Source organism: Bombina bombina, chromosome 4 (genome assembly GCF_027579735.1).
Source record: "Bombina bombina isolate aBomBom1 chromosome 4, aBomBom1.pri, whole genome shotgun sequence".
Taxonomy (NCBI): domain Eukaryota; kingdom Metazoa; phylum Chordata; class Amphibia; order Anura; family Bombinatoridae; genus Bombina; species Bombina bombina.
The window spans coordinates 768,848,778-768,873,814 of record NC_069502.1 but is presented as its reverse complement, the minus strand read 5'-3'; the positions used below and the strand labels follow the sequence as shown (position 1 = coordinate 768,873,814).

At 39.4% G+C, this 25,037-nt stretch overlaps 1 protein-coding gene across 1 annotated transcript in view; it reads left to right on the top strand.

Annotated features, from left to right (window-relative positions):
• The window catches only part of GPR137B (G protein-coupled receptor 137B), a 195,499-nt gene that overhangs the window by 135,139 nt on the left and 35,323 nt on the right, over nt 1-25,037 (top strand). The window contains exon 4 of the mRNA XM_053711100.1: nt 7,281-7,430. Within this exon, the coding sequence (XP_053567075.1) occupies nt 7,281-7,430 (150 nt within the window). The remainder of the gene's footprint in view (nt 1-7,280; nt 7,431-25,037) is intronic.

The following is a 25,037-nucleotide window of genomic DNA, read 5'->3' as shown; positions in this document are numbered from 1 at the left end:
ATAGACCCCTGGATTAGGATCCTGGGCCCGGGAGCTACACCAAGACACGTCCGGCCAGCACTGCAGTTGGCTCCGCCCCCCATGGCACGCTTTTTAAATGTGTCTAGAACTAACAAGTGTAATTAACCTGAGGAAACGGCCAGGAGCTTGCGGCCGAGAAACGCGTTATAAGCTCATTCATTAAATTTTACATTGTTTTTATACTAAGCTTCGTTATAGCTTTTTATCCTATTATACCCTATTGTTCTTTGTGGGAACATCAAACTTTCAAACGGCCTGGTTTTGACGGACATAGCTGCCAACTTTCAATATACAGTGGAAGTTGCACATTACAAACAGTGCTGATTCAGAAGATCCTCTGGGTGTTACGGAGGAGAGCCCACGGCTGTGCTTTTGACGTATTGGAGGATCCTAAGTTCAGCATACTGACTGCTGCTGAAGGTCAGCCTGCTCATTCGCACTTCTTTATATAAGAGCGCCAGTACTCTTGTGAGTATATTTCTATTTGTTTGTTTTTTCCTGTGATCTTACTTTTTGAAGTTTATCTGCACTATGAGGCGCTGTCTTTCCTTGTCCACTCTATAGATGCACTGACTGATCACGCAGTTCCAAGACCAGCAGCCTATTGTACCAACTCAGCATCATTGTACCAGAGATCACATTATCCCTTGCGACATCGCTCACAACCATCTTTCGGGCATTTTATGATAAGCATAAAAAACCTTTTTTTATATATAGATACACATTTTAAGTGTCACTATTATAAGTCTTAGCAAAATTTTGCTTTTCAATCATTTTTCATTTTGTTTTTAGCTTTGTTTTTTACCACCAACATTATTCTTATCTATTTTTATTTTTGCAATATTGTTATTATTGAATATTTATGTGTTTCACGATCACATTCTCTATTGGTATAGAGACCAAATAGCTTCATTGTTTTCTTACATTTCAAATGGGATTTATTTTGTAGTGGCGCACTCTATCACTATACACCCGGTATAGTTTTTTATTTTCCTGATATTCAGTCTTTTGTTCAGGCTCTGTCTAGAATCAGGCCTGTTTTTAGACAGTCCACTCCTCCCTGGAGCTTGAACTTGGTTCTGAAGGTGTTGAAGAGGGTTCCGTTTGAACCTATGCACTCTCTTGACATTAAGTTACTTTCTTGGAAGGTTTTGTTTTTGTTGGCTATTGCATCGGCATGCAGAGTATCTGAGTTGGCGGCCTTGCAATATGAGCCTCCTTATCTGTTTTTTCACGCTGATAAGGCTGTTCTTCGCACTGGTTTGGGATTTCTTCCCAAGGTTGTGTCTACCCGTAACATCAATCCGGAAATAGTTGTTCCTTCTTTGTGTCCTAACCCTTCTTCTCCTAAGGAGAGGTTACTTCAAAGCTCGAACCACACCCAAATTATGAAGTTTTATCTTCAGGCTACGAAGGATTTCAGACAGTCTACATCTCTCTTTGTGGTGTATTCAGGGAAGCGCAAGGGGCAGAAAGCCTCTTCAACTTCTTTGTCCTTTTGGTTGAGGAGCATGATTCGCTTGGCCTACGAGACAGCGGGGCTTAAGCCTCCTCAGAGGATCACAGCTCATTCAACTAGGGCTGTGGGTATTTGTTCCCACAAGTAATGAATGAAGCCATGGACTCTCCTCCCCTTTAGATGGAAAATATAAATTATGCTTACCTGATAATTTCATTTCCATCGTGGGGAGGAGAGTCCGGTGGGCGGACCTAAAATTAATATTATCCTTCTGGCACCATTTATACCCTGATATTTCTCCTACTGTTCTTTGTTCCCTCGGCAGAATGACTGGGGGATGAGGGAAGTGGGGGAGGTATTTAAGCCTTTGGCTGGGGTGTCTGCCTCTTCCTGGTGGCCAGGTCCTTAATTCCCACAAGTAATGAATGAAGCCGTGGACTCTCCTCCCCACGATGGAAATGAAATTATCAGGTAAGCATATTTTATATATTTTTTTGGCGTCAGTACCGGTTTGCCATTCTCTTACCCTGCTTTCTCTAATTTCTCCTTAATCTGAGGGATTATGGTAAAGTGGGAGATCTTAAAAGCTCTGTTATGTTGGGCGTTTTTTGCATCCTTCTAGTGGACTGGGAGTTTAATCCAAGTTGTGATGGCTCGTGGGCTCTAACCTCATGAAAGAATAATTTCTTTCTTTTTTTTATTTTATTTTTTATTTAAAAAAATACAAAATTCCCTACATAATTAACGGCATGATGCAAGCAATGGTGTGCTTAAGATAAAAGTGCATACTTACCTTGTATAAAGGTCAGTATTCTTTTTCTGAAAACTCCAAAGGCACCTTTTTGCTTTAACTGTTTTCAACTAGTAACAGTAGATGAGGTTGAAAAAAGACCGAAGTCCATCGAGTTCAACCTATACAAATATACAGTAAAATACTTACAAAAAGCTCCAGTTAAATTTAAATAATCCCACTAAAAGGTGACCTATTTAATCCAAGCAATCATATCCATGAATTCTGTTTCTAGACAGAAATGTATCCAAACAATTTTTAAATGTATCTATGGTATTAGCATTCACTACCTCCTTTGGTAATAAGTTCCACAATTTTATTGCTCTTATAGTGAAAAAACGTTTCTGTTGCAGATTATTAAATCTCCTTTCCTCCAACCTTAAATTGTGACCACTTGTCACAAACTATTTTCTTGAAATAAACAGAGCTTCTGCCATCTCTGTATATGGGCCTTGAATATATTTATATAAAGTAATCATGTCACCTCTCAAGCGCCTTTTTTCTAAAGAAAACAGACCCAGTTTAGCTAGCCTCTCCTCATAGCTTAAATTCTCCATTCCCCTTATTAGCTTTCTAACTACCCTTAGAATGTGCACTTGTTTGAATTGTGCAGGTTATGGCTCTGGATTGGTTGGTAGTGTGACCTGTGCAAAACCCATACCTGCGTAATTCATGACATCTTGCATTCAGTAAACTGTGGAAATTGCCTCTAGCTATTTCCAGTAGAGGAACACTGGACTTTGAAACAAGGTAAGTACCCACTCTTAACTTAATGAGTCCATTACTGATAACAGACTGTCTCACATTATAAAAATCTGCCTTAAAGGGACAGTATTCACCAATTTTCATATAACTTCCTGTAATATACACTACTATAAAGAATAATATGCATAGATACTGATATAAAAATCCAGTATAAAACTGTTTAAAACTTACTTAGAAGCTTCCAGTTTAGCTCTGTTTAAAAGGTTACTGGAACACCCACTGCAAGTGGAAAATAGCAGACACTCCCCCTTCCTTTGCATATGAAAAGACCCTTTGCACAAACAAAAGCAAGCTGGAGTAGGTATACATCGGTATTTTCCTAAAACTTTGGGGCTTGGTTAGGAGTCTGAAAATCAGAGCAATGTTATTTAAAAATAAGCAAAACTATCCATTTAAAACACTGTATGGGCTATATAAATGGATCATCTACAAAACATTTATGCAAAGAAAAATCTAGTGTATAATGTCCCTTTAAGATGTAGATTACTGAATAGGATTAATGAAAAGTAATCAGACATGGGGGTCTTTGTTGGTCTTATGTATATATTAGCATATTGTGGCATCTGACTCTCCTGCACTTTAAATTATAGCAGCACAATAATGAAATAATATATCTAATTTCGTGAACTATGAATCTCCTGCAGTTTTCAGATTAGAATGAAAAAATATATATATTTTGTGCCTATTGCGTTTTTTGGTGGAAACTATTGGTGTGCGTGCTCAATACTGAAATAACCTGCTTACTTGATTACTTTGCTGGAATGTGTTTCAAATGTTGATAATTATGACCTTCAGTTTTTATTTTAGTAGCATATAAATGAATGGAAAAAAATACAAGTAGTCAATGCATTTCATGTTTGAGATATACCCTAATATCAAAATAGAATTCTTATTATCAGTGTTCTCCCCAGGCTGTATTTAATAGGCACAACACACGGCTGATTTTACTGACCACTCAATTTAAATGTCAACTAATGCTATGCTAGTATTAGCTATTATTTGTTTTCAATCTTTTTTGCATAAATTATCATTAAATCAATTTTTAAATTATGGAAATAATTTGTGCTTTGGATAGCTTTAAGGGACAGTCTAGTCAAAATTAAACTAGCATGCCATATCTGAATTATGAAAGTTTAAACAACTTTCCAATTTACGTTTAGCATCAAATTTTGCATAGTTATCTTGGTATTCTTTGTTGAAAGCTAAACCTAGGTAGGCTCATATGCTAATTTCTAAGCCCTTGAAGGCCGCCTCTTATCTCAGTGTATTTTGACAGTTTTTCACAGCTTGATAACGCTAGTTCATGTGTGTCATATAGATAAACATTGTGCTTACTCCCGTGGAGTTATTTATGAGTCAGCACTGATTTGCTAAAATGCAAGTCTGTCAAAAACCGTGAAATAAGGGGGCAGGCTGCAGAAGCTAAGATACAAGGTAATCACTGAGATAAAAAATGTATGAATTTTAGTGTGTGTTATGCAAAACTTGGGAATGGGTTTATCTTTTTAAACAATAAATATTTTCATGTAGACTGTCCATTTTAAGTAGTATTTATAAATAACATGAAAATATTATGTTATAATATTGTAAAGTAATTACACTGCCCCCACCCAGTTACTTCATAATGCCACCAACATTTTCTGTGTAGAACCTTTATTATTAATAATAATAATTATAACGATAGTTATTTCTTAATGGTCTACAAGAAAAAAAGGATTTGTTCAGGGTTCATGGATGTTTGCCAATATCAATCCATTGTGTTATTGTCCACAAGTTTTATTCCATGATGCAACCCATTTCCCTTGTCCTGTGAACTGTAAAACAAACATTTGGTACAAACGTCCTCATGACTAGTCATGATGTTTACCACGGCTGCGGACTCTTATGATATAAACACCCCTGCTTGTACCTATATCAAGTAACTAGTAGCTCAAACATTAAGTAACATATGTAATGTATGTTGTCCACTACCAAGGAGATGAAATGGTTTATAACTGATCTGAAGCAGACGTACAGATGGAGATGATCACTTCTGCATGGTTTTTATGTGTTGAGCAGGAATGAATGATTACCTGTGTAGTATGTTTGTGAGAAACGTGTATGAGGCAAATATAAGTTTGGGGGGCAGCAGATTTCTCAGTACCTAGGTCAGCACAAAAAAGTTATTATAGTTTATATGCATAGCTTCTATCCAGGTTTGGGCAGTACAAGTAACACAGTATTTTGTCCCGTATTTTGGAAATAAAGTAAAGTCAATCTGATTTATTTGTAATTCTGGTGTTTATTGAAAGGGTTTAATTTTATATAATATATTTTTTTAATTTAGTTGGCTTAATTTTCTAGTAAATGTTATTTGGATTTGTTATTCCTTAAAGTGATAACAAACCTAAACTTAATAAAGCACTGCGTTTTAATGTACGCACTGGAAATTTATAGAAAATAAAAGAATTGAAAACAGGACCTCACCCTCGTACTATAGGGCCGCCCATCCATGAAGATGACAGGCGGTACAGCCAATGAAAATCCTATCCACTTGTACTATTGAAGACATGCATTCTACCTGCATATGTGAAATTGTGAGATTAGTAGCTACAGATTTTTTGCCTTAAAGGACCAGTAAACACAGTAGATTTGCATAATCAACAAATGCAAGATAACAAGACAATACAATAGCATTTACTCTGAATTTCAAATGAGTAGTAGATTCTTTTATAACACATTTCAAAGTTATGTCTATTTCCACTCCCCTTGTACCATGTGACAGCAATCAGCCAATCACAAATGCGTATACGTATAGTCTGTGAGTTCTTGCACATGCTCAGTAGTAGCTGGTGACTCAAAAAGTGTAAATATAAAACACTCTGCACATTTTTTTTTAATGGAAGTAAATTGGAAAGTTGTTTAAAATTACATGCTGTATCTGAATCATGAAAATTTAATAAAACCCGAGTGTCCCTTTAATAGAGTTGCAGGAGTGAAACAGAGTAGGGTGGTAAGGCTTTGCATTGGCTCTGAAGTGCTCTTTTCATTTTTTTTTTATTTTAAATTACCAAAAACTGAGGAATAAGTTAAAATGTCTAGCTAAGCAGGCTAATCTTAACCCCTAAACTGCTGAGCCATAAAATAGACAAAAATAAATGACAAAACCGAAACCTAGTTCTTTGTTTGCACACCCTTCATACTGGAGAACCAGAACTTTTCAGTGCATCCAGCCCCTACCTTAGTTTTGTCTCTGTCTAGCTGACACAGCCTTTATTAAAGTTTGCTGTTTGTTTTCATTCTTGCGGAGTCATGTCCTCAATTTCTAACAAAGCTTTGGGGATTTCCTGCTACTTTCAATCTGAATGTGAAATGCTTCTACTAAAGTCAAAACTGAGGTTTCATGATTCATTACTGGGCCACAGCAGGTAATTTATATAAAAAGTTTCCAATGTACTTTTATTATCACACTTGCTTTGTTCTCTTGTTATTCTTTGTTGAAGAGTAAACCTAGGTAGGTTCATAGGAGCTAAGGAGTGTACACATGTGCACAGAAGTGTTTGCAACTGTGTATAACATTGCTACAGACATTGTTGCAAACACTGCTGCCACAGACTGCTATAGACACTGTACACTTCTGAGCTGTATGAGCCTACCTAGATTTACTCTTCAACAAAGGAAACCACAATAACAAAGCAAATTTATTAATAGAGGTAAATTGAAAAGTGTTTTACAATTACATTCTCTTTGTGAATTATGAAAGTTTAATTTTGACTTTAGTGTCCCATTAAAGGGAACTGTAAAGTCAAAATTAAAATGTCTTGATTCAGATAGATAGTAAATATTTCCAGTTTACTTTTATTATCTAATTTGCTTCATTCTTTTCATATCCTTTCGTGAAACCAAACCTAGGTAGGCTCAGGAGCAGCAAAGCACTACTGGAAGCTAACTGCTGATTGGTGGCTGCACATGTATGCCTCTTGTCATTGGTCCACCTGATGTGTTCAGCTAACTCACAGTGGAGCACTACTGCTCCTTCAACAAACAATTCCAAGAGAGTGGAGGCAAATTTAGTAATAGAATTTAATTGGAAAGTTGTTGTTTAAAATGGTAAGCTCTATATAATTCATGAAAGAAAAATGAGTAGTTTCATGTCCCTTTAACATCTACATGCATACAGGGTTTTTTTTCTATCATTATTTTGTGAACTTTTTAATGTGTTGTTTTTTTTTTTCTAACTTTACATATTTTAATACTACATTTTAGGGTTCATCTGTGTGCCAAGTTATATGTATAGGAGTCACAGTCATACTACTGTACACCTCAAGAGCCTGCTACAACCTAGTTGTCTTGTCGCTGTCAGAAGACTCTCGATACAGCTCCTTTGATTACGACTGGTATAATGTGTCAGACCAGGCAAGTATAAGAATATACTAAATATTACAATAATATTAGAATAACAATAGGCTCTCTTTTTAAAATTGAGATACACATTGGAGTAGATTAGAAGAATTCTTTATCAGTAAATCCACTTCTCGTACAAGCGCTGTTTTACTGTGCATGTGACTGCTGGAGCATACAGCTATAGGTCACATGCACTTGCAAGACTGTGCCTCTTCAGATAGCCAAAAATGACATAATACTATTTACTGCTGGGTTCTGAGCAAACAGTTAGTAAAATAAAGTGCACACATCATACGGCTGTATGCTCTATAGGTAATGTGCACAATAGAGCTTTTATTACACTAGTATTATACTTAAAAAGTCTAATGTAAAAATGCTTTTAATTCAAATTGTAATGCACTGATGTGCATTCTAGTTGGGTCACCATGCTTGTGTAAAGAAATACGGTTTAAACAAGAGTGTCAGCACTTAAAGGGACATAAAACAAGTTGGGATATAGACAAAATATAATATGTACTTTAATTACTTTACCTGCAAATATATACTGCAGTGCCTCACCATTAACCCTTTCTTTCAAGTTTCCCAATTGTACAGCTCTAACTCCCCCCGCACAGTTCCTTTTATGGCTGCATCTATATCCACCTTTTGATTTGGTAGAATGCACTCATTATCTGCTGGAGCATGCCTAGCAGCAAATAAGCAGCTGTGAACTCAGTTGAAATACAATGCCTGTGTCTAAACACTGGTAAGGAGGGGTGGATCAGACTACTCCAGACAGCATGACTTTGTAACTAATTTTGCTTATTTTTGAAAATACTTTCCAGCTATTTTTATAAAAAAAATGTATGCAAAAAAATTCTACTTAATTGGCCCTTTTAGGATATGCACAAATCTCAACATGTTTTATGGCACTTTAATAATTTAATATAATGGAGTGCCAGAAAATGTGTGTACTTGTACTGCTTAATATAAAATTCACTCTTATGGTATATCTTGTATGAAAAGGATATCAGATTTCCCAAAATGTTGTCCCAACAAAGTCTTACAAGTGATGTTCTTAAAAGTGAGGTGTAGGCAGCGCTTCCTTTCCCACCGATGTGATTCCCGTGGTTACTCAAAAAAACGTATCTATAATCAGAATAAAACTACTCTAGTGCACGTTGTGTGTGAGTCTGACGTGTTTTGTGAGCCAGCATTTGCAACACGCTAGGCAACATCAGTGGACTTGTCCCCACAGTGGTTCTTATGGGGGAATTGTTCCTTCATGGCTTGTTGTTTTTATTTGAATATATTTTCAATGACTTGTTATACCAGCTGCAGAGTATAACATTTATGAGAAATTGCATTTTTCGGTTTATTTGTGTATCTGAAGTAGCTGGTTTTGTGCTTTTAAACCACAGCCTATTACAATGGGTTGAGCTTCAGGTAATATCAGATCTCATTATGTTATCACTTTTACGTACACAGACTTGCTTCCTTATCTTATATTTGTCTAGAAAACCAAACCTCAAATAGAGAGAACCATGGAAAATTATAATTTTATTACTTAACTATCCTGCACCCACTGAGAGTGTAATCTCTTCTGCTGACTGTGTTTACTTAGGCTATTCAATAGAATATACTCCAGTATAGAAACTTTAAGTATAGGTTGGGCTACCACAGGCTAAATCCGCTATTTCAAATGCCAAAATAGGAGTAAAGGATCTACTTGTAAACAATTTAAAACACTCCAGCAGGTAAAATGAATCATAGGGAACAATTTAAATGAAAGAACATTTCTTCTGTTAAGTGTGATCAGTCCACGGGTCATCATTACTTCTGGGATATTACTCCTCCCCAACAGGAAGTGCAAGAGGATTCACCCAGCAGAGCTGCATATAGCTCCTCCCCTCTACGTCACTCCCAGTCATTCTCTTGCACCCAACGACTAGATAGGATGTGTGAGAGGACTATGGTGATTTTATTTTGTTTTATTTCTTCAATCAAAAGTTTGTTATTTTTTAATAGCACCGGAGTGTGTTATTTCTTCTCTGGTAGAATTTGAAGAAGAATCTACCAGAGTTTTTACTATGATTTTAGCCGGAGTAGTTAAGATCATATTGCTGTTTCTCGGCCATCTGAGGAGAGGTAAACTTCAGATCAGGGGACAGCGGGCAGGTTAATCTGCAAAGAGGTATGTAGCAGTTTTTATTCTCTGACAATGGAATTGATGAGAAAATCCTGCCATACCGATATAATATCATGTATGTATATTTTACATTTGAGTATTCTGGGGAATGGTACTTCACTGGAATTACACTGTGTATATAAACTTTAGCCTATTTGCAAGCAACAGGCTTTTTACCAATTTATGTTAAACGTTTTTGCTGGAATGTAAAATCGTTTTCATTTTCTGAGGTACTGGGTGAATAAAATGTTTGGGCACTATTTTTCCACTTGGCAGTTGCTTGATCTAATTCTGACAGTGCTTCTTAGGCACAGTACGTTTTGCATTGTATTTTACTTGTATAATATTTCCAAGTTGCAAGTTTAGTTGCTAGTGTGTTAAACATGTCTGATTCAGAGGATGAGACCTGTACTATTTGTACTAACGCCAAAGTGGAGCCCAATAGAAATTTATGTACTAACTGTATTGATGCTACTTTAAATAAAAGTCAATCTGTACAAATTGAACAAATTTCACCAAACAACGAGGGGAGAGTTATGCCGACTAACTCGCCTCACGTGACAGTACCTACATCTCCCGCTCAGGAGGTGCGCGATATTGTGGCGCCCAGTACATCTGGGCGGCCATTTCAAATAACATTACAAGATATGGCTACTGTTATGACTGAGGTTTTGGCTAAATTACCAGAGCTAAGAGGCAAGCGTGATCACTCTGGGGTGAGAACAGAGTGCGCTGATAATGCTAGGGCCATGTCAGATACTGCGTCACAACTTGCAGAACATGAGGACGGAGAGCTTCATTCTGCGGCTGACGGTTCTGATCCAAACAGATTGGATTCAGATATTTCAAATTTTAAATTTAAGCTGGAAAACCTCCGTGTATTACTAGGGGAGGTGTTAGCGGCTCTGAATGATTGTAACACAGTTGCAATACCAGAGAAAATGTGTAGGTTGGATAAATATTTTGCTGTACCAACAAGTACTGACGTTTTTCCTATACCTAAGAGACTAACTGAAATTATTACTAAGGAGTGGGATAGACCCGGTGTGCCGTTCTCACCCCCTCCGATATTTAGAAAGATGTTTCCAATAGACACCACCACACGGGACTTATGGCAAACGGTCCCTAAGGTGGAGGGAGCAGTTTCTACTTTAGCTAAGCGTACCACTATCCCGGTAGAGGATAGCTGTGCCTTTTCAGATCCAATGGATAAAAAGTTAGAGGGTTACCTTAAGAAAATGTTTGTTCAACAAGGTTTTATATTGCAACCCCTTGCATGCATTGCGCCGGTCACGGCTGCAGCGGCATTCTGGATTGAGTCTCTGGAAGAGAACCTTAGTTCAGCTACTCTGGACGACATTTCGGACAGGCTTAGAATCCTTAAGCTAGCTAATTCATTCATTTCGGAAGCCGTAGTACATTTAACTAAACTTACGGCTAAGAATTCCGGATTCGCCATTCAGGCGCGCAGAGCACTGTGGCTAAAATCCTGGTCAGCTGATGTAACTTCTAAGTCCAAATTACTTAATATACCTTTCAAAGGGCAGACCTTATTTGGGCCCGGTTTGAAAGAAATTATCGCTGACATTACAGGAGGTAAGGGCCACGCCCTGCCTCAAGACAGAGCCAAACCTAAGGCTAGACAGTCTAATTTTCGTTCCTTTCGGAATTTCAAAGCAGGAGCAGCATCAACTTCCACTGCTCCAAAACAAGAAGGATCTGTTGCTCGCTACAGACAAGGCTGGAGACCTAACCAGTCCTGGAACAAGGGCAAGCAGGCCAGGAAACCTGCTGCTGCCCCTAAAACAGCATGAATTGAGGGCCCCCGATCCGGGATCGGATATAGTGGGGGGCAGACTTTCTCTCTTCGCCCAGGCTTGGGCAAGAGATGTCCAGGATCCCTGGGCGCTAGAGATAATATCTCAGGGATACCTTTTGGACTTCAAATACTCTCCTCCAAGAGAGAGATTTCATCTGTCAAGGTTGTCAACAAACCAAACAAAGAAAGAAGCGTTTCTACGCTGCGTACAAGAACTTTTGTTAATGGGAGTAATCCATCCAGTTCCACGGTCGGAACAGGGACAAGGGTTTTACTCAAATCTGTTTGTGGTTCCCAAAAAAGAGGGAACTTTCAGACCAATCCTGGATTTAAAGATCCTAAACAAATTCCTAAGAGTTCCATCGTTCAAAATGGAGACTATTCGGACAATTTTACCCATGATCCAAGAAGGTCAGTACATGACCACAGTGGATTTAAAGGATGCTTACCTTCACATACCGATTCACAAAGATCATTACCGGTATCTAAGGTTTGCCTTTCTAGACAGGCATTACCAGTTTGTAGCTCTTCCATTCGGATTGGCTACAGCTCCAAGAATCTTCACAAAGGTTCTGGGTGCTCTTCTGGCGGTACTAAGACCGCGGGGAATCTCGGTAGCTCCGTACTTAGACGACATTCTGATACAAGCTTCAAGCTTTCAAACTGCCAAGTCTCATACAGAGTTAGTACTGGCTTTTCTAAGGTCACATGGATGGAAGGTGAACGAAAAGAAAAGTTCACTCGTTCCACTCACAAGAGTTCCCTTCCTGGGGACTCTTATAGATTCTGTAGAAATGAAGATTTACCTGACAGAGGACAGGTTAACAAGACTTCAAAGTGCTTGCCGCACCCTTCATTCCATTCAACACCCGTCAGTGGCTCAATGCATGGAGGTAATCGGCTTAATGGTAGCGGCAATGGACATAGTACCCTTTGCTCGCTTACACCTCAGACCACTGCAACTGTGCATGCTAAGTCAGTGGAATGGGGATTACTTAGACTTGTCCCCTTCTCTGAATCTGGATCAAGAGACCAGAAATTCTCTTCTATGGTGGCTTTCTCGGCCACATCTGTCCAGGGGGATGCCATTCAGCAGACCAGACTGGACAATTGTAACAACAGACGCCAGCCTTCTAGGTGCCGTCTGGAATTCTCTGAAAGCTCAGGGACAATGGAGTCAGGAGGAGAGTCTCCTGCCAATAAATATTCTGGAATTGAGAGCAGTTCTCAATGCCCTCCTGGCTTGGCCCCAGTTGACAACTCGGGGGTTCATCAGGTTTCAGTCGGACAACATCACGACGGTAGCTTACATCAACCATCAGGGAGGGACAAGAAGCTCCCTAGCAATGATGGAAGTATCAAAGATAATTCGCTGGGCAGAGTCTCACTCTTGCCACCTGTCAGCTATCCACATTCCGGGAGTGGAGAACTGGGAGGCGGATTTCTTAAGTCGTCAGACTTTTCATCCGGGGGAGTGGAAACTTCATCCGGAGGTCTTTGCCCAAATACTTCGACGTTGGGGCAAACCAGAGATAGATCTCATGGCGTCTCGGCAGAATGCCAAGCTTCCTCGTTACGGGTCCAGATCCAGGAGCAGTCCTGATAGATGCCCTGACAGCACCTTGGGACTTCAGGATGGCTTATGTGTTTCCACCCTTCCCGTTGCTTCCTCGATTGATTGCCAGAATCAAACAGGAGAGAGCATCAGTGATTCTAATAGCACCTGCATGGCCACGCAGGACTTGGTATGCAGACCTGGTGGACATGTCATCCTGTCCACCTTGGTCTCTACCTCTGAAACAGGACCTCCTGATACAGGGTCCTTTCAAACATCAAAATCTAACTTCTCTGAAGCTGACTGCTTGGAAATTGAACGTTTGATTTTATCAAGACGTGGGTTTTCTGAGTCAGTTATTGACACCTTAATACAGGCTAGGAAGCCTGTTACCAGAAGGATTTACCATAAGATATGGCGTAAATACCTATATTGGTGTGAATCCAAAGGTTACTCTTGGAGTAAGGTTAGGATTCCTAGGATATTGTCTTTTCTACAAGAAGGTTTAGAAAAGGGTTTATCTGCTAGTTCATTAAAGGGACAGATCTCAGCTCTGTCCATTCTGTTACACAAACGTCTGTCAGAAGTGCCAGACGTTCAAGCTTTTTGTCAGGCTTTGGCTAGGATTAAGCCTGTGTTTAAAACTGTTGCTCCGCCATGGAGTTTAAACCTTGTTCTTAACGTTTTACAGGGCGTTCCGTTTGAACCCCTCCATTCCATTGATATAAAGTTATCTTGGAAAGTTCTATTTTTAATGGCTATTTCCTCGGCTCGAAGAGTCTCTGAGTTATCAGCCTTACATTGTGATTCTCCTTATTTGATTTTTCATTCGGATAAGGTAGTTCTGCGTACTAAACCTGGGTTCTTACCTAAGGTAGTCACTAACAGGAATATCAATCAAGAGATTGTTGTTCCTTCTTTGTGTCCAAATCCTTCTTCGAAGAAGGAACGTCTACTGCACAATCTGGACGTAGTTCGTGCCCTAAAATTTTACTTACAGGCAACTAAGGAATTTCGACAAACGTCTTCTCTGTTTGTCGTTTACTCTGGTCAGAGGAGAGGTCAAAAGGCTTCTGCTACCTCTCTTTCCTTTTGGCTTCGTAGCATAATACGTTTAACTTATGAGACTGCTGGACTGCAGCCTCCTGAAAGAATTACAGCTCATTCTACTAGAGCTGTGGCTTCCACTTGGGCCTTCAAGAATGAGGCCTCTGTTGAACAGATTTGCAAGGCTGCAACTTGGTCTTCGCTTCATACTTTTTCCAAATTTTACAAATTTGACACTTTTGCTTCCTCGGAGGCTATTTTTGGGAGAAAGGTTCTTCAGGCAGTGGTTCCTTCTGTATAAAGAGCCTGCCTATCCCTCCCGTCATCCGTGTACTTTTGCTTTGGTATTGGTATCCCAGAAGTAATGATGACCCGTGGACTGATCACACTTAACAGAAGAAAACATAATTTATGCTTACCTGATAAATTCCTTTCTTCTGTAGTGTGATCAGTCCACGGCCCGCCCTGTTTTTTAAGGCAGGTAAATATTTTTTAAATTATACTCCAGTCACCACTACACCCTTGGTTTCTCCTTTCTCGTTGGTCCTTGGTCGAATGACTGGGAGTGACGTAGAGGGGAGGAGCTATATGCAGCTCTGCTGGGTGAATCCTCTTGCACTTCCTGTTGGGGAGGAGTAATATCCCAGAAGTAATGATGACCCGTGGACTGATCACACTACAGAAGAAAGGAATTTATCAGGTAAGCATAAATTATGTTTTTTGGGTGAACTGTCCCTTTAAAGGGACAATATACACCAATTTTCATATAACTGCATGTAATAGACACTTCTATAAAGAAGAATATGCACAGATACTGATTTAAAAATCCATTATAAAACCTTTTAAAAACTTACTTAGAAGCTCACAGTTTTAGCACTGTTGATGAGGTTAGGCTGGGACATTCAGTGAAAGGGGCTAGGAAAGCAGATACTCCTCCCCTGCATATGAAAAGACAGATTACACAAACCGGAGCCAGTCAGAGTTTAACACTCGTGCACATCTGATACTTTGGGCTTGATTAGGAGTCTGAAAATCTGCACAATCTTATTAAAAAAATAAGCAGAACTTTACATTGTTACAAAAACACTCTCAGATGGGCTATATAAATGGATCATCTACAAAACATTTATGAAAAGAAAAATCTAGTGTGCAATGGCCCTTTAAGAGAAGAAAGGATTTTGAGTGACTTGGACTCTTAAGGTTTGAAAGCCAAAACCACACAGGTCAGAGGGAACATGTTTGAGGTTACACTTGTGAGTGTATCTTTCAGATTGTTTTATTAAATATGTATACATTTTAATGCTACACTTAGGTGTGTTGCACTCTGTGTTTACTATGTACAAAGAGCAGTGACATCTAGGCATACCAGAAGAGAACCTTAAAGGGATACTAAACCCAATTTTTTTTTTCTTTCATGATTCAGATAGAACATGCAAATTTAAGCAACTTTCTAATTTACTCTTATAATTTTTTCTTCATTCTTTGCTGTCTTTATTTGAAAAAGCAGGAATCAAAGCTTAGGAGCCAGCCCACTTTTAGAGTGAGCATTTCGTGGAGTCTAAACTACATTAAATTGTAGTTTTGCTGCTGTTTTTTTAAACCAAACCGGACAGCACTTGCTTATTGCTGGGTACATTTAGCCACCAATCAGCAAGCACAACACCTGGTTGTGAACCAAAAATGGGCCGGCTTCTAAACTTACATTCTTGCTTTTCAAATAAAGATAGCAAGAGAATGAAGAAAAATTATTGTATGCTCTATCTGAATCATGAAAGAAAACATTTGGGTTCAGTGTCCCTTTTTAAGGGCTATTCTTATTGTAACCCTTTGCAGATGCCAGTTGGTGAAACTCTGCATTTTTATACCCAATGTAAATCTCCGGCTTTGTATAAAGCACACCCACCTGAAGTATACAATACAGCTGTCAAAAAGCCGGCAATATCATTGATCTGTGACAGGACAGAGCATCGCTTCTGTCACAGAGTATAGGAGTACTTTAGCTCTAAGATGGTGACACCCAGTATGTGAAGCTTATCCAATAAAGGGGGGGTTAAAATAAGAGAAAAGCTTTAAAGAGTGCAGCTGGCATATGAAAAAAACATAATTTATGTAAGAATTTACCTGATAAATTCATTTCTTTCATATTGGCAAGAGTCCATGAGCTAGTGACATATGGGATATACAATCCTACCAGGAGGGGCAAAGTTTCCCAAACCTCAAAATGCCTATAAATACACCCCTCACCACACCCACAATTCAGTTTAACGAATAGCCAAGCAGTGGGGTGATAAAGAAAGGAGTAGAAAGCATCAACAAATGAAATTTGGAAATAATTGTGCTTTATACAAAAAATCATAACCACCATAATCAGGTAAATTCTTACATAAATTATGTTTTCTTTCATGTAATTGGCAAGAGTCCATGAGCTAGTGACATATGGGATATCCATACCCAAGATGTGGAGTCTTCCACTCAAGAGTCACTAGAGAGGGAGGGAATAAAACAAAAACAGCCATATTCCACTGAGAAAATAATCCACAACCCAAAAATAAGTTTATTTTCACTTTTGAAAGAAAAAAACTTAAATCAAAAAGCAGAAGAATCAAACTGAAACAGCTGCCTGAAGAACTTTTCTACCAAAAACTGCTTCCGAAGAAGCAAATACATCAAAATGGTAGAATTTAGTAAATGTATGCAAAGAGGACCAAGTGGCTGCTTTGCAAATCTGATCAACTGAAGCTTCATTCTTAAAAGCCCATGAAGTGGAGACTGATCTAGTAGAATGAGCTGTAATTCTCTGAGGCGGGGTTTGACCCGACTCCAAATAAGCTTGATGAATCAAAAGTTTCAACCAAGAAGCCAAGGAAATAGCAGAAGCTTTCTGACCTTTCCTAGGACCAGAAAATAAAACAAATAGACTAGAAGTCTTTCTGAAATTTTTAGTAGCTTCCACATAATATTTCAAAGCTCTTATCACATCCAAAGAATGTAAGGATCTCTCCAAAGAATTCTTAGGATTAGGACGTAAAGAAGGGACAACAATTTCTCTACTAATGTTGTTAGAATTCACAACCTTAGGTAAAAATTGAAAAGAAGTCCGCAAAACTGCCTTATCCTGATGAAAAATCAGAAAAGGAGACTCACAAGAAAGAGCAGATAGCTCAGAAACTCTTCTAGCAGAAGAGATAGCAAAAAGGAACAACACTTTCCAAGAAAGTAGTTTAATGTCCAAAGAATGCATAGGTTCAAATGGAGGAGCCTGTAAAGCCCTCAGAACCAAATTAAGACTCCAAGGAGGAGAAATTGACTTAATGACAGGCTTAATACGAACTAAAGCCTGTACAAAACAGTGTATATCAGGAAGTAAAGCAATCTTTCTGTGAAATAAAACAGAAAGAGCGGAGATTTGTCCTTTCAAGGAACTTGCAGACAAACCCTTATCCAAACCATCCTGAAGAAACTGCAAAATTCTAGGAATTCTAAAAGAATGCCAGGAGAATTTATGAGAAGAACCCCATGAAATGTAAGTCTTCCAAACTCTATAATAAATCTTTCTAGAGATAGATTTACGAGCTTGTAATATAGTATTAATCACTGAATCAGAGAAACCTCTATGATTTAGAACTAAGCGTTCAATTTCTATACCTTCAAATTTAATGATTTGAGATCCTGATGGAAAAATGGACCTTGAGATAGTAGGTCCGGCCGTAACGGAAGTGGCCAAGGCGGGCAACTGGACATCCGAACCAGATCCGCATACCAAAACCTGTGTAGCCATGCTGGAGCCACCAGCAACACAAAAGACTGTTCCATGATGATTTTGGAAATCACTCTTGGAAGGAGAACTAGAGGCGGGAAGATGTAAGCAGGTTGATAACACCAAGGAAGTGTCAGTGCATCCACTGCTTCCGCCTGAACATCCCTGGACCTGGACAGGTATCTGGGAAATTTCTTGTTTAGATGAGAGGCCATGAGATCTATCTCTGGAAGCCCCCACATCTGAACAATCTGAGAAAACACATCTGGATGGAGAGACCACTCCCCTGGATGTAAAGTCTGGCGGCTGAGATAATCCGCCTCCCAATTGTCTACACCTGGGATATGCACCGCAGAGATTAGACAGGAGCTGGATTCCGCCCAAGCAAGTATCCGAGATACTTCTTTCATAGCTTGGGGACTGTGAGTCCTACCCTAATGATTGACATAAGCCACAGTTGTGATATTGTCTGTCTGAAAACAAATGAATGGTTCTCTCTTTAGTAGAGGCCAGAACTGAAGAGTTCTGAGAATTGCACGGAGTTCTAAAATATTTATTGGTAATCTCGCCTCTTGAGATTTCCAAACCCCTTGTGCTGTCAGAGACCCCCAAACAGCTCCCCAACCTGAAAGACTCGCATCTGTTGTGATCACAGTCCAGGTTGGGTGAACAAAAGAAGCCCCTTGAACCAAACGATGGTGATCTATCCACCATGTCAGAGAGTGTCGTACATTGGGATTCAAGGATATTAATTGTGATATCTTTGTATAATCCCTGAACCATTGATTCAGCATACAAAGCTGTAGAGGTCTCATGTGAAAACGAGCAAAAGGGATCGCGTCCGATGCTGCAGTCATGAGACCTAAAACTTCCATGCACATAGCCACTGAAGGGAATGACTGAGACTGAAGGAGCCGACATGCTGCGACCAATTTTAAACGTCTCTTGTCTGTTAGAGACAGAGTCATGGACACTGAATCTATCTGGAAGCCTAAAAAGGTGACCCTTGTCTGAGGAATCAAGAAACTTTTTGGTAAATTGATCCTCCAACCATGTTTCCGAAGAAACAACACTAGTTGATTCATGTGAGATTCTGCAGTATGTAAAGACTGAGCTAGTACCAATATATCGTCCAAATAAGGAAACACCGCAATACCCTGTTCTCTTATTACAGATAGTAGGGCACCCAGAACCTTTGAAAAGATTCTTGGAGCTGTTGCTAGGCCAAATGGAAGAGCAACAAATTGGTAATGCTTGTCTAGAAAAGAGAATCTCAGAAACTGATAGTGTTCTGGATGAATCGGAATATGAAGGTATGCATCCTGCAAGTCTATTGTGGACATATAATGTCCTTGCTGAACAAAAGGCAGAATAGTCCTTATAGTCACCATCTTGAAAGTTGGTACTCTTACATAACGATTCAAAATTTTCAGATCCAGAACTGGTCTGAACAAATTTTCTTTCTTTGGTACAATGAATAGGTTTGAATAAAACCCCAAACCTTGTTCCTGAGGAGGAACTGGCATGATTACCCCTGAAGACTCCAGGTCTGAAACACACTTCAGAAAAGCCTGAGCTTTTACTGGATTTACAGGGATGCGTGAGAGAAAAAATCTTCTCACAGGAGGTCTTACTTTGAATCCTATTCGATACCCTTGAGAGACAATGCTCTGAATCCAATGATTTTGGACAGATTTTATCCAAAAATCCTTGAAAAACCTTAATCTGCCCCCTACCAGCTGAGCTGGAATGAGGGCCGCACGGTTAGAAGCCTTAGATTTACCCTTAGGTTTTTTATCCTGAGGCAAAAAAACTCCTTTTCCTCCAGTGATAGTTGAAATAATAGAATCCAACTGAGAACCAAATAAATTATTACCTTGGAAAGAAAGAGATAGTAATCTAGATTTAGATGTCATATCAGCATTCCAAGATTTAAGCCACAAAGCTCTTCTAGCTAATACAGCTAAAGACATGGATCTAACATCAATTTTGAAAATATCAAAAATGGCATCACAACTAAAATGATTAGCATGTTGCAGTAAGCGAACAATGCTAGATATGTCAGAATCCAATTCATGTTGCGCTAAATTTTCCAACCAAAAAGTTGATGCAGCCGCAACATCACCCAAAGAAATAGCAGGTCTGAGAAGATGACCTGAATATAAATAGGCCTTCCTTAGATAAGATTCAAGCTTCCTATCTAAAGGATCCTTAAAGGAAGTGCTATCTTCCATAGGACTAGTGGTACGTTTAGCAAGAGTAGAAATAGCCCCATCAACTTTGGGGATCTTTTCCCAAAACTCTATAGATTTTGCTGGTAAAGGATACAATCTCTTAAACCTTGAAGAAGGAATAAAGGAAGAACCTGGCTTATTCCATTCCCTAGAAATCATATCAGAAATAGCTTCAGGAATGGGAAAAACACCTGGGGAAACCACAGGAGGTTTAAAAACAGCATTTAAACGTTTATTAGACTGTACGTCAATAGGACTGGTTACCTCAATATCCAAAGTAATTAACACTTCTTTTAATAAAGAACGCATATACTCTATTTTAAATTAATAAGTAGATTTGTCAGTGTCAATATCTGAGGAAGGATCTTCTGTTTCAGACAGATCCTCATCAGAAGAGGATGAATTATTATGTTGTTGGTCATTTGAAATTTCATAAGCTAAATGAGAAGTTTTAAAAGACCTTTTACGTTTATTAGAAGGTGGAAATGCAGACAAAGCCTTCATAATAGATTCAGAAACAAATTCTTTAAAATTTACAGGTATATCATGCACATTAGAAGTTGAAGGAACTGCAACTGGCAATGTACTATTACTGATAGAAACACTATCTGCATGTAAAAGTTTATCATGACAACTATTACAAATGACATTTGGTGGAATAATTTCTACAATTTTACAACAAATGCACTTAGCTTTTGTAGAACCCATGTCAGGCAGCAATGTTCCAGCAGAAACTTCAGAGGCAGGATCAGATTGGGACATCTTGCTCAATGTAAGAGAAAAAACAACATATAAAGCAAAATTATCTATTTCCTTAAATGACAGTTTCAGGAATGGGAAAAAATGCAAAAGCATAGGCCTCTTGATAGAAAGGAAAGCAGGAGGCAAACAACAATTTGGTATTGAAATAATGAAGAAAAAATTGGCGCCAAGTATGACGCACAACGTAACGTAAACTTTTTTGGCGCCAAAAATGACCGAAAATGACACTTGCGTCACTAATGACGCTGCCGTGTGAAAGGTCTCGACGTCACGTATGACGCCGGAAATGACTAAGTTGCGTCAAAAACGTAATTTCCCGCTCCAAAAAAGTTGGCGCCAAAAATGACGTAATAAAGTCTAAAATTTGACGCACCCGCGGGCCTAATACCCGCAAATGCAAAAAGTAGTCAAATTGAAAAAGACTAAACCCCAGGTAAGAAATAAATTTCTTAAAGTGTTTATAATACCAAATATGAAACTGACAGTCTGCAGAAGGAAACCTGACTCATGGCAAATATAAGTACAATACATATATTTAGAACTTTATATAAATGCATAAAGTGCCAAACCATAGCTGAGAGTGTCTTAAATAACTGAAAACATACTTACCAAAAGACACCCATCCACATATAGCAGATAGCCAAACCAGTACTAAAACAGTTATTAGTTAGAGGTAATGGTAAATTTGAGAGTATATCGTCGATCTGAAAAGGGAGGTAGGAGATGAATCTCTACGACCGATAACAGAGAACCCATGAAAAAGACCCCCGTTAGAGAAATCATCGTATTCAATAGGTGATACTTCCTTCACGTCCCTCTGACATTCGCTGTACTCTGAGAGGAATCGGGCTTCAACAATGCTGAGAAGCGCATATCAACGTAGAAATCTTAGCACAAACTTACTTCACCACCTCCATAGGAGGCAAAGTTTGTAAAACTGAATTGTGGGTGTGGTGAGGGGTGTATTTATAGGCATTTTGAGGTTTGGGAAACTTTGCCCCTCCTGGTAGGATTGTATATCCCATACGTCACTAGCTCATGGACTCTTGCCAATTACATGAAAGAAATATATCATAGTGAGCAGTAGCCATGTTTCTTTAAATGTTTAAATTGTATTAACTAGTAAAACTCCAATCATAATGATACTTCTATAAAGAAATAAAGTTGGGTAATCCTACTTTATTATGGTAATCATTATCCAGTTAAAGAATATGGTTGTGTTTTAAAAGGGCATAAAAGTCCCTTGTTCTTATGATAAACCACTACTTCCAGTAATTGAATTTTTGCAATTCACGTTCATTAGCAAAAATGCTTCTAGTTAAAGGGACACTGTACTGGAAACCATGTTCCCCTTAATGTGTTCTAAATTACTTGTTTCTCCAACATTGGTGTATCCGGTCCACGGCGTCATCCTTACTTGTGCGAATATTCTCTTCCCCAACAGGAAATGGCAAAGAGCACAACAAAAGCTGCCCATATAGCCCCTCCTCAGGCTCCGCCCCCCAGTCATTCTCTTTGCCGCTCTGAACAAGTAGCATCTCCATGGAGATGGTGAAGAGTATGTGGTGCAGACTTTTCTGCTCAAGGTATGACTAGTCCATTTTCTAACAAGACTGTGTAATGCTAGAAGACTGTCATTTTCCCTCTGGGGGATCGGTAAGCCATTTTCTTAGACTCATAACAGAATGAAGGCTTATTAATGGGCTATATACTGGTTGACACTCATGTGGGCTACATCGATTGTTTTATTCAATATTTATATGAGGTTTGAAGTGTTTTTTTACAAAACCTAAGTATTGGGGAACGTTTTTAGGCGCCAGGCAGTAGTTTAGACACCTTCCCAGTCAGGAAGGGCCTTTCTCTCTAGTAGGCAGAGCCTCATTTTCGTGCCATAATTGCGCAGTTTCTTTTGGATGCAGTGCATGCAGCTTCATATGAGAGGGTCTGGTGGCCAGTAAAAACGTTCCTGGAAGGCTTATTTTGGTATCGTATAACCCCCAAGGACAGGTGAAGTCGCAGCAAACGCTGTGGCTGGGACTGTAGTGGTTTAAAGTTGCTAATTGATAAAACAGCTCTGGTTTCCTCATTTAAAGGGTTACAAGCCTGAAAATTGGGGTGCAATACTTTTAAGGCATTAAGACACTAATTTGGTGAAGATTGGATATTTCCTTCATGGTTTTTCGCATATCCAGAAATAAAGTGTGCTCTGTTTAACATTTAAAGAGATAAAAACGGTTTTATTGCATTAATAGCCTGTATAAGCCTGTCTAACATGTCTGTACCTTCAGATAGAACATGTTCTGTATGTATGGAGGCCAAGGTGGTCCCCCCTTTAAATGTATGTGATAATTGTGCCATGGCGTCCAAACAGAGTAAGGACAGTACTGTCACATTTAATAAGGTTGCCCAAGATGATTCCTCAAGTGAAGGTAGTGGGGATAGTTCATCATCCTCTCCTTCTGTGTCAACACCAGTTATGCCCGCGCAGGCGACACCTAGTACATCTAGCGCGCCAATGCTTGTTACTATGCAACAGTTAACGGCAGTTATGGATAATTCTATAGCTAATATTTTATCCAAAATGCCAGCATTTCAAAGAAAGCATGATTGCTCAGTTTTAAATACAGTAGAGCAAGAGTGCGCTGACGATAATTTATCTGTCATACCCTCACACCAGTCAGAATTGGCAGTGAGGGAGGGTTTGTCGGAGGGAGAAATTTCTGATTCAGGAAGAATTTCTCAACAGGCAGAACCTGATGTTGTGACGTTTAAATTTAAGTTAGAGCATCTCCGCGCCTTACTTAAGGAGGTACTAACTACACTGGATGATTGTGACTCTTTGGTCATTCCAGAAAAATTGTGCAAAATGGACAAATTTCTAGAGGTCCCGGTGCACCCTGATGCCTTTCCAATACCTAAAAGGGTGGCGGACATAGTGACTAAGGAGTGGGAGAAACCAGGCATACCTTTTTGTCCCACCTCCTATATTTAAGAAAATGTTCCCCATGGTTGACCCAAGGAAGGACGCATGGCAAACGGTCCCTAAGGTTGAGGGGGCAGTTTCTACGCTAGCCAAACGCACGACTATTCCTATTGAGGACAATTGTGCTTTCAAAGATCCTATGGATAAAAAATTGGAGGGTTTGCTTAAAAAGATTTTTGTTCAGCAAGGTTTCCTCCTCCAACCAATTTCGTGCATTATTCCTGTCACTACGGCGGCGTGTTTTTGGTTCGATGAACTAGAAAAGTCGCTTAATATGGAGACTCCATATGAGGAAGTCATGGACAGAATTCACGCACTTAAGTTAGCTAATTCCTTTATTTTAGATGCCGCTTTGCAATTGGCGAGGTTAGCGGCGAAAAATTCAGGGTTTGCAATTGTGGCGCGCAGAGCGCTCTGGCTAAAGTCTTGGTCGGCGGATGTATCTTCCAAGACAAAATTGCTTAATATTCCTTTCAAAGGTAAGACCCTTTTTGGGCCAGAATTGAAGGAAATTATTTCAGACATCACTGGGGGAAAGGGCCATGCCCTCCCACAGGGATAGGCCTTTTAAGGCTAAGAATAAGTCCAATTTTCGTTCCTTTCGTAACTTCAGGAACGGACCGTCTCCTAACTCTGCAGCCTCTAGACAAGAGGGTATCGCTTCCCAGGCTAAGCCAGCTTGGAAACCAATGCAAGGCTGGAACAAGGGTAAACAGGCCAAGAAGCCTGCTGCTGCTACCAAGACAGCATGAAGGGGTAGCCCCCGATCCGGGACCGGATCTAGTAGGGGGCAGACTCTCTCTCTTTGCTCAGGCTTGGGCAAGAGATGTTCCGGATCCCTGGGCACTAGAAATAGTCTCTCAGGGTTATCTTCTAGAATTCAAGGAACTTCCTCCAAGGGGAAGGTTCCACATGTCTCGCTTATCTTCAGACCAGATAAAGAGACAGGCATTCTTACATTGCGTAGGAGACCTGTTAAAGATGGGAGTGATACACCCAGTTCCATCAGCGGAACAAGGTCAGGGGTTTTACTCAAACCTGTTTGTAGTTCCCAAAAAAGAGGGAACTTTCAGACCAATTCTGGATTTAAAAATTCTAAACAAATTCCTCAGAGTTCCATCGTTCAAAATGGAAACCATTCAAACAATTTTACCTACAATCCAGGAGGGTCAATATATGACTACCGTGGATTTAAAGGATCCGTACCTACACATTCCTATCCACAAAGATCATCAGTTCCTAAGGTTCGCCTTTCTGAACAAACAGTACCAGTTCGTGGCTCTTCCGTTCGGTTT